Source organism: Tachyglossus aculeatus, chromosome 10, assembly GCF_015852505.1.
Source record: "Tachyglossus aculeatus isolate mTacAcu1 chromosome 10, mTacAcu1.pri, whole genome shotgun sequence".
Lineage (NCBI taxonomy): Eukaryota > Metazoa > Chordata > Mammalia > Monotremata > Tachyglossidae > Tachyglossus > Tachyglossus aculeatus.
The window spans coordinates 11601845-11618042 of record NC_052075.1 but is presented as its reverse complement, the minus strand read 5'-3'; the positions used below and the strand labels follow the sequence as shown (position 1 = coordinate 11618042).

General features: G+C 41.5%; 1 protein-coding gene across 2 annotated transcripts in view; it reads right to left on the bottom strand.

The window, feature by feature from the left end:
* The window catches only part of STIM2 (stromal interaction molecule 2), an 81746-nt gene that overhangs the window by 47573 nt on the left and 17975 nt on the right, over positions 1-16198 (bottom strand). The window contains exon 2 of one of the 2 annotated variants that reach the window (XM_038752354.1): positions 3264-3378. In XM_038752354.1, coding sequence (XP_038608282.1) covers positions 3264-3378 — 115 coding nt within the window. Of the gene's footprint in view, positions 1-3263; positions 3379-16198 lie in introns of those variants that run through there. The other variant, XM_038752353.1, reaches the window with a different exon arrangement.

Below are 16198 nucleotides of genomic sequence, written 5' to 3'. Positions count from 1 at the left end.
AGACTAATTAGCAGTAACCAAGAATTTAAGGTTCGACTCATCCCACTACAACTCCACTCACATTAAATGGGCCAGATGAAGGATATGCTTTGATCTCATTCCTTGAAGAAATGACCGAACCAACTGATCTTCGCGACTAAAGAATCCATTTTAGAAAAGATGCTTTGTTATATCTGTCCCTGCCTTACTGGGACATTCTGTCCTGCAAACTAGGGCACGGTTAGCAACAGGATTTCATTTTCCCCCGATGAACTGGCATTTGCCTTTAAGAGAAGTGATGGGAAAAATTATTGCTCTCCATTTAAAATGGGAACATCTTCTACTTGGGTCTACCCTGGTGTACAAAGCGTGTGTGCTGGCATGGAAGGGAGCGATTATATGTGCACACTGCGTTGCGAGTCATGGGAAGATGACCTGGGTGACTATTAGCCTTGGTCTCTAATGTCTGTTCCCATTCCTGCCTCCCTAACCCCAAGGGAGGCTAAACAACTCTGCTAGTCAGTAATAAACACTGGTCACAGCCTTTGCCACTGGTTTACTGGGTCCTCTTGCGTTGAACCTTGATCACTGACTACTTCCTTTTTAAATAGAGACGATAGTTGCCCCCTATTTACCTAATTTTTACACACCTGCATACGCTGCACTTCCTTCTCCCAAATATCTCCTGGCGGATAGGGAATGGGCCTGGGAATCAGAGGGTCCTGTGTTCTAATTCCGGCTCTGCTACTTCTCTGCTGTGTGACCTTGGGCAAATCACTTCACTTCTCTGTGCCTCAGCTTTCTCAGCTGTAAAATGGGGATTAAGACTGAGTCCCATGGGAGACAGGGACTATGTCCAACCCTATTTTCTTGTATCTACCCCAGCACTTAGTACAGTGCCTGCATAGTAAGCACTAAGAAATACCACAATTGCTATTATTATTACTTCCACGTGTATTTTATTTACTCTAATACTTAAACACCAATTCTTTTACATATCCACTTTTCCTTCTTCCTTTTATCTGCAAATTATTTTGGTGTCACTCTCGCCTAACAGTTGGGTACTCCAAGTTCTTATTTCCACAGTTTATTGATGAGTGTGCCACAATTCGGCCAAGTTACTGTCAAAACAGATTACCTCTTTCTTTCTCTTTGATCAACCGGTCTTGTTAATCTGCCTTGGGAGGAGATCAAATACATTTTCCAAGCTGTATTCCTCAGGAAACCATGTAGTTTGTTCCTCAGTCTCCAGTACTTTCGAGGGTGAGAGCGCTAAATTGGTGAGTTTAACTATTTTCAGAAATGGGATTTATTATTAATCTATTAAGTACTTATTAATTGGAGTAATTAATTGGAGTAGAACTGGAGTAGAGTCCACTACACTGGAGTAGAATCAAGATTATCCAACTGGCTCACAGGGCTCACAGTCTATTTTATCACAATTCTGAGGATGAAAAAACTGAGGTCCAGAAAGGCTAACTGAGTTACCCAAAGTTACAGAGGGGGCAAGTGGCAGAACTGGGTTTAGAATCTGGATCTCAACTCCGAGTCCTGTGCTCCTTTCATTAGGCCTCACTGTCTCCTGCTGCTACTACCAATTAGCAGCCCTCAAAAACTTGGCAAGCACTGCAATTACTGTCTAAAAATTTTGTGGATTGTCAGGAGATTTCACTTACAGTGCCACTTGGTTACACACGGATGCTCATAGGATCAAGAGATTTATGTTGCTAAAAAACCAACCAACGTTTGGGGGGAAAACTCAGCTCCCTGTGATTTGGAGGGAGGGGATCCAACTGAGAGTGTAAAGTGTTTGTCTGGCCCTGGCAGTGGCAGTGAGGGCTGGGGCTTACCAGCCAGCTTGAGCTCCCGGGTTGCCCAGACTCCTCCCACAGTAAGGAAAAGAGGGAGCAGGGCCTGGGAATGCCGGGGTCACTGGGCTGGAAGCATCGCCAGTACAGTGGGGCAAGGATTTTTGCTGAGAATGCACCTCTTGCCACCAGGCCTGAACAAATCTCCTTTCATGCATTCAGAGGGAGGGATTGGCAGGTTCTTTGGCTTCACTTCCCTGACAAAGGCAGGTTTTATAGTGGTTCGGGCAAAGAGGATGAAGTGTCTGAAGTCACGCACGAAGCTGCTGGAGGGGAACAATGAGTAGTTTTTGTACCATTTCGGCTTCCAAGACAAGCTGTTTTCCAGCAATCAGCATCCAAGCTGTCCAGCTTCTCTGTCTAGGGAATGGGTTCAATCTGCTGCATGAAAAACTGGGAATGGGGGGAAGGAGGCGAGACTGCACAATCCAGGTTCCCCACTGCTTTAAAAAACGGGAATTTGTTAAGTGCTTACAATGTGCCAGGCATTGTCCCACATTGGGCTCACAGCTTTAATCCCCATTTTACAGATGAGGTAACAGACACAGAAAAGCTAAGTGACTTGCCCAAGGTCACACAGCAGGCTACTGGTGGAGGTCATATCAGAACCCAGGTTCTCTGATTCCCAGGCCTGTGCTCTTTCCACTAGGCCATGCTGAAGTTGTGAGTCACAGCATCGTTAGTCGAAAGTGGGTGGAGTTTTCAGCCACTCGGAGGCAGGGTTCTGCTCCTGTCCTTCCCCTCCACCCTCCCTCAGACCATTTGGGAAAAGCAAAGTGTGCGTGTGTGCACATGCGTGTGCTTTATACCTTTTCCCCGATGAGGTTCAGAGAGCATCATTATTCAATGGTGGAACTGAAGGAGTCAGAGTTGGAGGATTGTTTTTTTGGTCATTACTGCCGCAGTTTACAAAAAAGGGTCAGTTATTTAACTGAAGGGAAGTATACTTTATCTGGAGACTTCGCTGGAACACAGAAATGGTTTTGTTTCAGTCACTGAAGCATCTACAGCCAAAACTCTATATGGCAAACTGTATTTTGTCTATATTACACCTACTTCTCATAATCATGAAAAAGAACCAAGAGATAAGCACAGTACAAATTGTTAACCTAAACCGGGAAGTTTGAATAAGCTCACTGTGGGCAGGAAATGTGTCTACTAACTCTGTTGTACTGTATTCTCCCAAGCACTTAGTACAGTGCTCTGAATACATTAAGTGCTCAATATAAATCATCGATTGATGAATTGTTTCAAAGGGCTACATCTTACAGTAACTCAAGTAATAGATCACTTTTCTGATAAATGTTTGTAGAAAACTGTATTTAATTTCAAATGCTTCACAGAATCAATGGGGTAACAAGACTGAGTGGGGTACAGATGGGGATGAACCACTGCACTCTGAATTGATCTTCTTACCTTCTGATGTTTTCCAGCGTTTCCACAAATCCTCAACCGTTATATGCTTGTCTTCTCGGTGCAGGTGGCTGTGTTTATTAGTGGCATCTTTATATTTCATATCTTCTCTGATAAACTATAGAAAAGAAAACATTAGGTTACAAAAATTTGTTCCAAATAAAGTAGATAAAAAATCCAGAGAGATTCTATTTTATAGCTATCCATAAAAAGGGTACCCCAGGTTTTTAATATTCATGGTCCCACAAATTATTCATTCTTATAAAATTAAATTCATATCACATAAAGTAATACTTCTAGAAAATGGTTTACTAGTATAATGGCAAATTAAGCTTCCCACTATGGAAGCACAGGTTCTTTAAGAGATTTCTAGTTTATTTTTACTTTATTGAATCAATAATGGCATTTCTTAAGTGCCTACTAGGAACTCAAGGGTTAGATACAAGATAATCAGATCAGAAAAAGTCCCTATCCCACATGGAGCTTGTGATCTAAATAGTAGGATGGGCCGGTATCTTATCCCTGTTTTACAAATGAGGAAACTGAGGCCCAGAGAGATTAAGTGACTTGCCCAAGATCACACCACAAGCAAATGGCAGAGCCAGGATTAGAATTCAGGTCCCCTAACTCCCAACTCCACACTCTTTCCATGAGGCCACCCACAAGTATGTCACAGACTTTTACTGTTATTTCATCCTCCCCAGAGCAAAACAATCAATAAATTAACTGCATGTGTGTTTATTGTGTGCAGAGCTGCTATAGTAAGCACTTGGGACAGTACAATAAAACAGAGCTGGTACACATGATCCCTGCCAACAACAAATTTACAGCCTAGAGGGGGAGGCAACCATTAATATAAATAGCTTACAGTAACATATAAAAATGCTGTGGGGCTGAGGAAGGAATGAATATCAAGTGCTCCAAGGGGGCAGACCAAGTGCTTAGAGGACATAGAAGGGAAAGGGAGTATGAGGTTTGGAAGTAGTTTGGTATTTTATAAATCTGTAGCTTACTCCAATTGAAATGTTTTTGGACACAAAAGGTCAAATTAGGACAACTGAACACTGTCTTATCAGTCCCTCTCCCTATAAGTAACTTCTGTGGTTACAATTACTGGGTCTTTAAATTAATCTGAAATCTTGTGATAACAATCAAGGTGGTGAAAATATCAGAAGCAGAGAACTTTCTTGTTTCTTGAATTATAAGCAATTATATACGCCAAAAGTTTTAAACAGTACAGCACAGTCCTCTAACAAGGGTTTCTTTCATCCACATCATATAATTACATGGCACTACGGAACGGCTACATTTTGTGAAACTTTAGATGACATAAAGAGTTGTTCGCCTCCCTTTCAGAACCCGGGTAGCCAACTTGCACACTGTCGACAGCTTCTACCATTTCCTCTTCTTCCAAACAAAAAACCTCAGCAACAGCTACTTCTTCTTCTATCTTGTCTATTTACCAAATCAGTTTGTTTCTTCCTGTACACTAAGTACCCACGGGCTGCTAGCTCTCTCTCTCCAGTCTCACAACCAAAAACCTTGCCCAGATCTTGTTCATTTCTGATTTGAGTTTGCACGACCTACAGTATTGAAAAGTCAATTTGGGACACCTGCATCCTTGTCCCAGTTTACTGTGTGACCTGGGGCAAATGGCTTAACCCCTCTGTACTTCAATTCCCCTATCTGCACAATGGGGATAATCCACACCCTCTCCCTGCCACGCTCAATCAGGAAACCTGAGATAATGATTCTGAAAATACTTTGAGAGTTCTTAGCAAGAAAGGAATGATAGACAGTCAGTCAGTCAGTCAAAGGCACTTATTGAGCATTTATTGTGTGCAGAGTCCTGTACAAAGTGCTCGGGAGAGAACAATGTAACTGATACGTTCCCTGCCTGCAAGAGCTTACAGTCTAGAAGGAGATTACAGTCTAGAATGATAGTAAATCTGACATTCGAGAGAGTAGCCTGGATAAAAACCCCAAGCAGTCCTGGCACCCAACTAACTACCAACTACCTCCTTGCTGACCTTCCAGTATTTCCTATCTCTCCCCACTCCAGTCCATACTTCACTCTGGGCCATGAATCATTTATCAACAAAAATTCATTCATTCATTCAATCATATTTACTGAGCACTTACTGTGTGCAGAGCACTGGGCTAAGCACTTGGAAAGTACAAGTCGGCCACATATAGAGACGATCCCTACCCAACAACGGGCTCACAGTCTTGCACACGGTAAGCGCTCAATAAATACTTTTGAATGAAATGAATGAATGAACAATGGGCTCACAGTCTAGAAGGGGGAAACAGACGAAAAAACAGAACAAGTAGACAGTTCATTCATTTATTCATTCAATCATATTTATTGAGCGCTTACTGTGTGCAGAGCACTGAACTAAGCACTTGGGAAGTACAAGTTGGCAACATATAGAGACGGTCCCTACCCAACAACAGGTTCACAGTCTTCATTCATTCATTCATTCAATTGTATTTATTGAGCGCTTACTGTGTGACAGCACTGTGCTAAGCGCTTGGGAAGTACAAGTTGGCAACATATAGAGACGGTCCCTACCCAATAACGGGCTCACAGTCTAAAAGGGGGAGAAGTTGTCAGTACCATCAGAATAAATAGAATTATAGCTACATACATATCATAAATAAAATATAATAAACAGGTACAAATAAAATAGAGTAATAAATATGCACAAATATATGTTCAGTCCATGTCTCCCCCTTCCTTAAGAACCTCCAATGGCTTCCCATCTGACTCTGCATCCAACAGAAACTCCTTATCATTAGCTTTAAAGCACTCAATCATCTCGCCCCCATCCTACCTCACTTCACAGATCTCCTACTACAGCCCAGCCCACACATTCTGCACACCGGCATAGCTTACTCACTACGCCCCAATCTCAAGTATCTCGACGCCGACCCCTTTCCCACACCCCCCTCTTAGCCTGGAACTCCCTCCCCCTCCATGTACTGTTTAAGCCAGACCACCATCTTCAAAACATTATCCTCAAGAGGCCTTCCCCGATAAAGCCCTCTTTTCCCCAGCTCACTCTCCCTTCTTTGTCATCTATGCACTTTGGACATTTGATATTCATTCCACCCCCAACCCCACAGAACTTACCATACATATCTTGAAATTATACACTGCAAATTATTTGTTCATATTAATGTCTATCTCCCCATCCAGACTTACAGCTCACATGGATAGGGAATGTGTCTGCTAATTCTGCTGTATTGTACTCACCCAAGCACGCAGTACAGTTCTCGGCACCTAGTAAATGCTCAATAAATACCACTGATTGATCGTGAAGAATTCAGAAACCAGATAAAGAGCTATCACTCAATGGTATTTTTTGGACATCAGGGTGTGGAGCAAGCCTGTTGTTGGGTAGGGAACGTCTCTATATGTTGTCGTTTTTTACTTCCCAAGCGCTTAGTACTGTGCTCTGCATACAGTAAGTGCTCAATAAATACAACTGAATGAATAATAAGCACTCAAATACCACAGACTGACTGATCCTGAAGAATACAGAACCTGAAAAGAGCTATGAATCAATGGTTTTTATTGAGCACCGGGGTGTGGAGCACTGTACTAGCAAGCAAGGTACACGCTCCTTGCCCTTGAGTAGCTTTCATTTCAGTGAAAGTGTTTATAACCCATAGGAAAAAACCACCGCAGCCCTTTCACAGCAAGGTCACCAGTGTGAAGAGCACATGTGTCTCTCTCTCCCAGGCAAGTATTAGGACTGATTATTGTTAGAAGGGTTTCCTTCACATTTCTAAAAATTAGATTTTGAATACAAAGACCACACTGCTTTGAAATTATTTTAAATTGATTTAACATCAATAAACCATTTTAGGAGTCTACACCCTGTAAATGAAACACACCAAAAATCTGAGAGTATTTACTTCACCCTGAATTTCTTCAAGGGGAACATCTGGCACCTGGGAGAATGAAAGAAATTCAACACCAGAAAACTTTTCCTTTCCCTTGCAGACTCAAATCTCGGAGAGTCTAAAGCAAAGCACATGGTGAAAAGAAAGCTGGCAATACACACAGAGTTTCAAAAGGACACTTGTCATCAAAACACAGTGCCATCCAAAGGTCTGGGGGATGAGTCAGTTGAAGCAGATGGCCTCCTACAAAATGATTTCTGGGCCCTGGAATCTCATTTGTATTTTTTTTTAATCTAAAGTGTACAGTTTTTTCTCAAATTACTTGCTCACATTTGCCTATACCTGAAAGGTTTTCAGCACCTAGAACAGTAATAACCACATAGTAAGCATTTAACAAATACAATAACAATAACAGGAGTAATAATAACCTCAATTTATGCTTTTAATCTAGAAATAATAATAACAGTGCTATCTGTTAGGCATTTACTATGTGCCAGGCACTAAGCGCTGGGATAGATAAAAATTTGTCAAGTTGGACAGAGTCCCTATCCTGAATGGGGCTCAAAGTCTTAATCCCCATATTACAAATCAGATAACTTGGGCCCAGAGAAGTTAAGTGATTTGCCCAAGGTCACACAGCAGACAAGTGGCAGAATTGGGATTAGAACCCACATCCTTCTGACTCCTAGACATGTGTTCTATCCACTAGGCCACATTGCTTCTCTAAGGGAAAGGGATTAGATTTATGTGGGAGGAATGAATTGTCTGCCTTAAGTATTTATTACTGAGAACAGTTTTCTAACACACATGTCTATTGCACACCATCTTTCAGATTAAGATATTCAAAAGAAAGTTCTGAATAGAACCAATCATTTGCTTGAGGTAATTAAAAGTCTTTAAAACAGCATTAGGTATAAAAAATGGCTTGATAACATTGTCAGTTTCTGGCAAAGTGTATAATGGTAGTATATTGGTATTCATCATGAGTTGAGTAATGTTGGGGACTCAGAACAGTTCCAAGAAGTGGGGAAACTGCCTGTATCCAAGTTTCATCTTGAAAGTATGACCCAGCTGTAATACACTGAGCTACGTCAGAAGAAGAGTGTAATAGTGTTCTGCAACAGCAATAGAGGCAAAGGGTTCTTAGAAATCAGTATCTCCAAACTGACCTAATAAATGGTGTTTATTATTAAGATCAAACATTAATGAACCCGAATGAAATGTCATAAAAGTTAGGGTTTTGAGGCCATGAATGCTATAAAAGTCTTCTAGAACAGCATCCCTACAATAAAGGACTGTCCTTCAAAGCTGATGCTGATACTCAAGGAATTAAGGAAGGACACATAAGTAGAGAAAAAAATCTTCAAACATTCCAATGGAATAGAACAATGGCTGAAAAGAAGCACGGCTTAAAACTCTGTGCAGCAAGTTTAGTAGTTGGATGAAAAAAATACAGTAGATCAGGGAATGACAACCTTTTAGGCCAGAAAAGTCTAATCTAATGAAATCTTTGAGCAGTGGGCATAGAAAGAGCCTTAGAAGTTATGCTCCAGTCATTTGGGGTGATTCTAACATCAAGGTACAGTGCCTGGCACATAGTTAAGCGCTTAACAAATACCATTATTATTATTATTATCATCATGTATGATGGCATTGTATCATTTGGTCTCATCACTGCAAGAGGTGCTGCTACCACACGGGATGAGAAAGGAGAGAGGGGAGAAAATCAGAGAAAGGAAAGGGACAGGGAAGATGATAGATAGGGAGAAAGAAAGGGGAGAGGGGGAAGAGGAAAAGAAGGTTAGGGAATGGAAGCTGGGGGAAGAGAAGGATGTCAGATGCTTTGGCTCTAACCGGAGCTGGGACGGAAACAGAGAGGAGAGACTTTGCGGGCAGACCACAACCCTCCTCGTGTCTACAGCTCACCAGGCCAACCCTGTTCCTGCTCCTGCCCTTCCTGCTGCTTGGATAATGGGGCAGTTTTCTTCAGGGCCAACTCAAGGGAAACATTCTGTCCACCAGCAGAAGCTGAGTGAGGAGGAGGCTGAAAGAGAGAGAGAAAGAGAGAGAGAGAGAAACACACACACACACACACACAGAGAACACAGAGATCTATCCCCACTAAGAGCAAAAACTGATTTTAGATTAGGGGTGATGAAACACACACACACACACACACACACACACACACACACACAGAGAGAGAGAGAGAGAGAGAGAGAGAGAGAGAGAGAGAGAGAGAAAGAGAGAGAACACCTAGAGATCTATCCCCACTAAGGGCGAAAACTGATTTTAGATTAGGGGTGATGTGAGAATCAGTTTTACATCACGTTTTATGCAATACTGTTATTAATGATCCGAAAAAGATACTGACCAGTCACGAATGAATTCTATCTATAAATGCCTGCTATAAATACTGGAAAGAGCAGAGAAACTATGTAAATAGAAGGGGGGAGGGGGGAAAGTGTAATAATCTGCATGAAAAAAAGAACTTAAAACTTTCAGTAAAATCAGAGGAGAGAGAAAAGGAATTGAGAGCCCCTACCCGGACACTAGGAGAGCTCAGGGTAGCATCTTGCCTGGTCAATCTTTTAGGACTGAGCTCCCCCTCACCCTTCCCCACCCTACAGTGGGGACACCGGGGAATTATGGTGGCATTTAGGCACTCGCAGATGGGAAGGGTGGATAAAGAGGGCACGGGTGGGGCAAAACTTTGGAGATATTAGTCCTAATATTACTCTTGGAGGAAGAGGAGGAAGAGGAGAAGGAGGAGAGCTCAGAGTACAGTTCTCTCCCTTAAGTGCTTTTCACTTTGTAACCCAAAATCCTGGAAAACAATGCTTGAAAAACCTTGACTGGGGAGAAGAAAACTGGAGGGAGAAGGCACTGACTGACAAAGGTCAAACAGACGAATGAAAACTGATGATAATAATATTTAGGTGCTTACTAGGTGCCAAGCACTGTACTGAGAGATAATTGGGTTGGACAAGAGCTAGCAACTTGTAGAGCCACATGGGTCTCTCAGTCTGAGAAGGAAGCAAAATGGGATTGATTCTCCATTTTACAGATGAGGAAACTGAGGCACAGAGAAGTCAAGTGATATGCCCCAGGTCACACAGCAAGTAGCAGAGCTGCAATTAGAATCCAGAGGACCCCCAGTCCAAAAGGCCAAAATCTCCCAGAGGCCAAGCCCCTGCATGCAGTGTTGACTGACCACCTCAGTGAGATGCTGGAAACGTGCGGGAGTCTGGGTGTCAGTGGACAGTCTGGCCCAGTGTGCAAAAAGCACCGGGGGCCCTTCACAAGAAGCCGAGCTCCGTGCAGCAGTGGAAATCTATGCGGCATATACAGGGACAAGCCACAGAGACCTGCAAATTCACGTGGGTGTGGGGAGTCAAGATGGAGCATATGGCCATGCTCAATGTGTCCTCCCACGTCGTGTGCTGATCTACGCAAAACTCACAGCGGCCAGGGTGGAAACGTGTAATGGCAGACAAACTATATGCTCCCAGATGGGTGGCTGTAAAACTAAGTGAGCCACAGGGAGCCACACAATACGCACAAGCCAGCGTCTTCAAGCAGGCTGCAAATTTGTGCAAGTTTATGACTTCCTGTCAACTGTCAACTCTGATGGCTGACACACTCTTCCAAACTGTCAAAATTTTGGCCTGTGAGGTGACAAGGTGCCCTCTGTAGTATCTGATACCTGCTTCCAGGGCTAAGGCCTATACAGAATTCTAACATAGTCTTAGAATTAAAGGCTGACTACATGGTTTTGAAGCAAACTGTGAAGCTGCCACCCTGATCGCCCCTCAGGTAGAGACAGCACTACTTAATGCACCCTTGGGGGTCCTGGCTGCAAAATTGAAACCCCCACTTGTAGAGCTCACTCAAGCAAGCTGCAACCTGCATGCATATTGCTGGAGGAAGCAACTGAAATTTGTGTAGGGGTGCAGGTTCTGTAGGACATCACCTAAATAATCAAGAAAGGGACAGAATGACGAGTCGGAAATCATCCAATTGTACCTCTGGTATAGATGCAGAAAAGCAGAAATTCAACAGTACTAGCCATGCTGCTAATGCCTGCTCAAAAGTTCAGTGTTCAAGTCTTTTCTATTTTTTTTTTTTAGATTAAGGAGCATAGACATAAAAATAAGCTGTCTAAAGTATTCAGGGTGACTAGTATTTGTACAGGTTTGGTCATAGTCATTCATTCATTTGATCATATTTATTGAGCGCTTACTGAGTGCAGAGCAGTGTACTAAGCACTTGGGAGACTAGAGAAGCAGTGTGGCTCAGTGGAAAGAAGATGGGCTTGGGAGTCAGAGGTCATGGGTTCAAATCCTGGCTCCGCCACTTGTCAGCTGTGTGACTTTGGGCAAGTCACTTAACTTCTCTGCGCCTCAGTTACCTCATCTGTAAAATGGGGATTATGACTGTGAGCCCCACTTGAGACAACCTGATCACCTTGTAACCTCCCCAGCACTTAGAACAGTGCTTTGCATATAGTAAGTGCTTCATAAATTCCATCATTATTATTATTATTATTATTACCTAAGTCCCACTGAGCAAGTAAAGGGCAATGGGAAGAAGCTAGGGCCATACATTTCTGACCAAGAGAACACAGGCGGCCAGAGACTGATAATTAGACCCTCCCCTTACCCCTTCGGGCCTGTGCCCAAACCTTGCCCACTGTTGTCGTGGGGAAGCGGCAGGTTTTTACTTTCTGGGACACTGAGGTGGTTGGGACCAATCTTACCACCTAGACTCTCGAATAGAAGGAGCTACTATTCAGCCCCATTGGGGCTGCTCCAGATCCTACCCCTGTCTGGGTGGTGTGGTTTTAATGTTTCTTATTACCATTAAAGGTTTTTAATGGTTTGCTCCTGGGCCTATGTAGTGTAGTGTCTTCTTCCTTTGCATTTATAAAAGCTTTGTGGTTTCTTCTGAATAACTCACTGTAGCTTCCCCAGTGTCTGGATCCATGTAATGGACAAATGAACCACCCCAGATAATAAATCAATGCTGGTCCTTGGACTAGTGTTTTCGAATGGTGTATGTTTCTGAATAATGGAGATGCGAAAATGTAAATATTTCATTTGAAGCTCCACTAAAGCAAGTTTAACACTGGGAAGGTTTTGTTTTTATGGGCACCAATCATTTTCTGCTCAGATGACTACGGCAATATGCCTTCAAAAATGAGATCTTTTAAAGAAATCTGAAATGTGGCACTAAGGAAAATATTTACACTTAAAAATACACATTTCAGTTAAGTCTTTTCCACCACCATCCACAAATATAATGCAGGTATGCCCATTCACAAGAAGTCTAATTTGTTCAGGCTGACATTTGTTAAAGTAAGGGGTAAATACACCATATCGTTATACTAAAAACCAACTTTTTGCTATAAAGTTCTCAATGTTCATTCCCCCACCTTCCAAAGGCAACAAATGCTGCTACCTTTAATATTACACTGTATCCCAACAACGTGTGTTCCAGAGGGATGGAATGCAATGTCAACTTTGTGCTTGCTAACACTTAGTTTTTTACTCAAAAAACATGCAAAAATGACAATCAGCTTCAACTTTAAATCACAGCTCTCCCAAAGGATTTTTAAATACATTTGGGGTAAATTGCTCCCTTTAAAAAACACTGTCTTTTAGGTAACTGTAAATTGAAAAGCTCAAGGGAATTTATGTGAAGAAATTACGGAATCTGAGTGAGAACTCAACCTTTAGAAAAACAGAAATTCCTTCCATACGCTGGATAAATCTACTACAGTGTGCCTTATAGCTAGTAGTTCACTCTGCTACAGAAGATGTCCAAGATAATAAGGAAGCGGTGATTTCAGTGGGCAGGGATTTCTTTTCCTGCTGACAGTGGTCTTGAAGAGAAAAATAATAATTACGATTTTAGATTTAACTAGTTTGGAAAGGGAACATAAGAAATATTTTACCTTGCAATAAATATTACTGTTTTTTCCTAAACATTCTATTGTACTTTAAACTGCAATATTTAGACTTGAGCATGAAATACGTATTCAGTAAATCAAATTGGCAATGAGACATCAGTTTTCCTATCACCCATAAACTGGGAGCAGTGAACTTGTTTAAACACAATTTTAATTTTGCGTTTCACATTTGAACTGCAATAAAGCTGACATGTTAGGAGTAGTCACCAAATATAAGATAACAAAAAAAAATTCCCAAAAGGACTGGACAAATCTCAGAGAAAACATAAGGTTGATTTTGAAAAAAATCAACATTTAAATCATAACCTGAAGATTCCTTGCTTTTTTTTCTGGAATTCTACCCCAATAGTTCATTTTCAGAGATAGTCCAGAAGGTTCAACCAATTTTGATGAATGGGAACAGAAAGAAATAATAAGGAGACAATAGAAATAGGCAAAAATATTGCCCATATTTAATAGGGATATACTACTATTAAATATAATGCAAGTATTAAGAAAATTAGAGATGTGTTGGCCAGTACTATAGCCTACTCCTTGGAGTTTACAAGACACCACCTTCAGAAATGGTAAAAAACAGTGCTGAATTCCTTTACAATGAACAATTAAACAGGTTGCTTGGAACTTCATCAGAAATATGTTAGCAATTTTTTGATTAGTGCTTTAATTCTGCTGATCAATTTTGGCCTCCCATGCTTCTGGAATGAAGAAACAGCTAAGCTCTTAAAAACATTTTAATCCTTTTACAATTTACAATTCACACCATTTCCCTATATGTTCACTGTCAGGCTTTTAAAAAAAAGTTGCCCCAAAGATTCTGAACATTGTTACTTCCTAAATAAGCAAAGAAAATCTGCTTCTTTTTCCTACTTGATTTATATCAAATAGAAAGATCAGATTATATCTTGAAAACCTCTAATGTGTTTTCAATAAAATGATAATTAGGTATTTAATAACATCTGTCTTAAGAGTTGCTGAAGGTCTCTGTGGTATATTGTAACACTAATGAAAAATCTACCTAAGTATCCATACGACTGTTACATAGCAAATGAGCCCAGATGAAAACCATGTTATTAAAAGTGTGTGTATGGGTTTTTAATTCAGGACTAAAAGTTTCCTTATAGCAAGGGCAAATTTGAAGGACAAATAGCCAGCTAGGAGAAAGACTTCAGTTTCCAGTTCGAAGGAGTTCCAGGAAATGAAAAACCAGTCTACCAATTTGAAGCAAGTCTAGCCAGGAAATAAACCTCTGACATTTCCTTGCCCTGTGATGTGATCATTAAGAGCTACAACCCTGGAAAGAACTGTTCAAACTGTAATCTAGTAGGAACAGTTAGAAACTTCACAATGGATTAAACAAACAGGCATTTATTACCTCAGTCATCAAGGACTCCCCTTTTCCAAAAATAAAGTATCTGGCTTTTCCTGGATTATTTAGTCAGTATCAAATATATCCTTTTATTTCTGCTGTTGTGACACATGCTGTCTTCAAATTATTTCAAAATATAGGTTCTAGGAAACTTTTCCCCATGATTCTAACAGCAGACTCAAAAAGTTGGTGAGTCAACTGGCTAGGTACATATCTATAAGTTATATTTTATAAATCATTTATTTATATTAATGCCTCTCCTTCTGGACTGTAAGTTCATTGTGGGCAGAGAACGGGTCTACCAACTCAGTTGTACTGTACTCTCCCAAATGTTTAGAGCAGTGAGTGCTCTGGGCATAGAAGATATTCAATAAATCCACTGATTGATTAAGATGTCAATTTCCAAGCCTTTATTCATTCATTCAATCATATTTACTGAGCACTTACTGTGTGCAGAGCACTGTACTAAGCGCTTGATCTACAATATGTTGTATTCATTCATTCAATCGTATTTATTGAGTGCTTACTGTGCACAGAGCACTGTACTAAGCGCTTGGGAAGTAGAGAAGCAGCATGGCTCAACGGAAAGAGCACGGGCTAGAGAGTCAGAGGTCATGGGTTCAAATCCCGGCTCTGCCAATTGTCAGCTGTGTGACTTTAGGCAAGTCGCTTAACTTCTCTGTGCCTCAGTTACCTCATCTGTAAACTGGGGATGAAGACTGTGAGCCCTCCGTGGGACAACCTGATCACCTTGTAACCTTCCCAGCGCTTAGAACAGTGCTTTGCACATAGTAAGCGCTTAATAAATGCCATTATTACAAGTTGGCAACATTTAGAGACAGTCCCTACCCAACAGTGGGCTCACAGTCTAGAAGTATCCGTCATCTTCAGTTATTTTTGTTGACATTATTGTAACATTTTTATCTGCCACCCAATCTTCAAAACTGCTACCTTATGGGCAAAAACTGCTACTGTTCAACAACCCCCCTCACCTACAGAGAAGCAGCGTGGCTCAGTGGAAAGAGCCCGGGCTTTGGAGTCAGAGGTCGTGGGTTCGAATCCCGCTCCGCCACAAGTCTGCTGTGTGACCTTGGGCAAGTCACTTAACTTCTCTGAGCCTCAGTTACCTCATCTGTAAAAATGGGGATTAAGACTGTGAGCCCCACGTGGGACAACTTGATCGCATTGTATCCCCCCCAGCGCTTAGAACAGTGCTTTGCACATAGTAAGCGCTTAACAAATGCCATCATTATTATTATTATTATTACTACTTCAACCACCTTCTTCGGAGTCACCAGTGATCCCCTAAGGCACACCAAGCATCTGTGTCTGATTAATGTCTTTGTGGGTGTATTATTCAGGTCCCTTGCTGCTATTATACTTTTCCTTTCTATCTTCTTAAAAATAGCTAATGTACGGGGAATAGAAATGTAGATAATTTACATTGAAAAAAAAAGTAAAATAAAATCCATGAGTGCTTTACGTCCTCCAGGAGATTGACAGTGGAGTTCCAAGCCTCAGACCAGACTGAAGGTATGTGAGGAGTTGTGGGCAGGTTAGGATGGGTGCATTTTAAAATAGCAACAGCATCATAATGATGATGGAATTTCTTAAGCGCTGTGTCAAGAACTGCTCTACATGCATGACAAAGTAAGGCCAACAGCAAACAGTGTCAGTCACTCAGGGGGC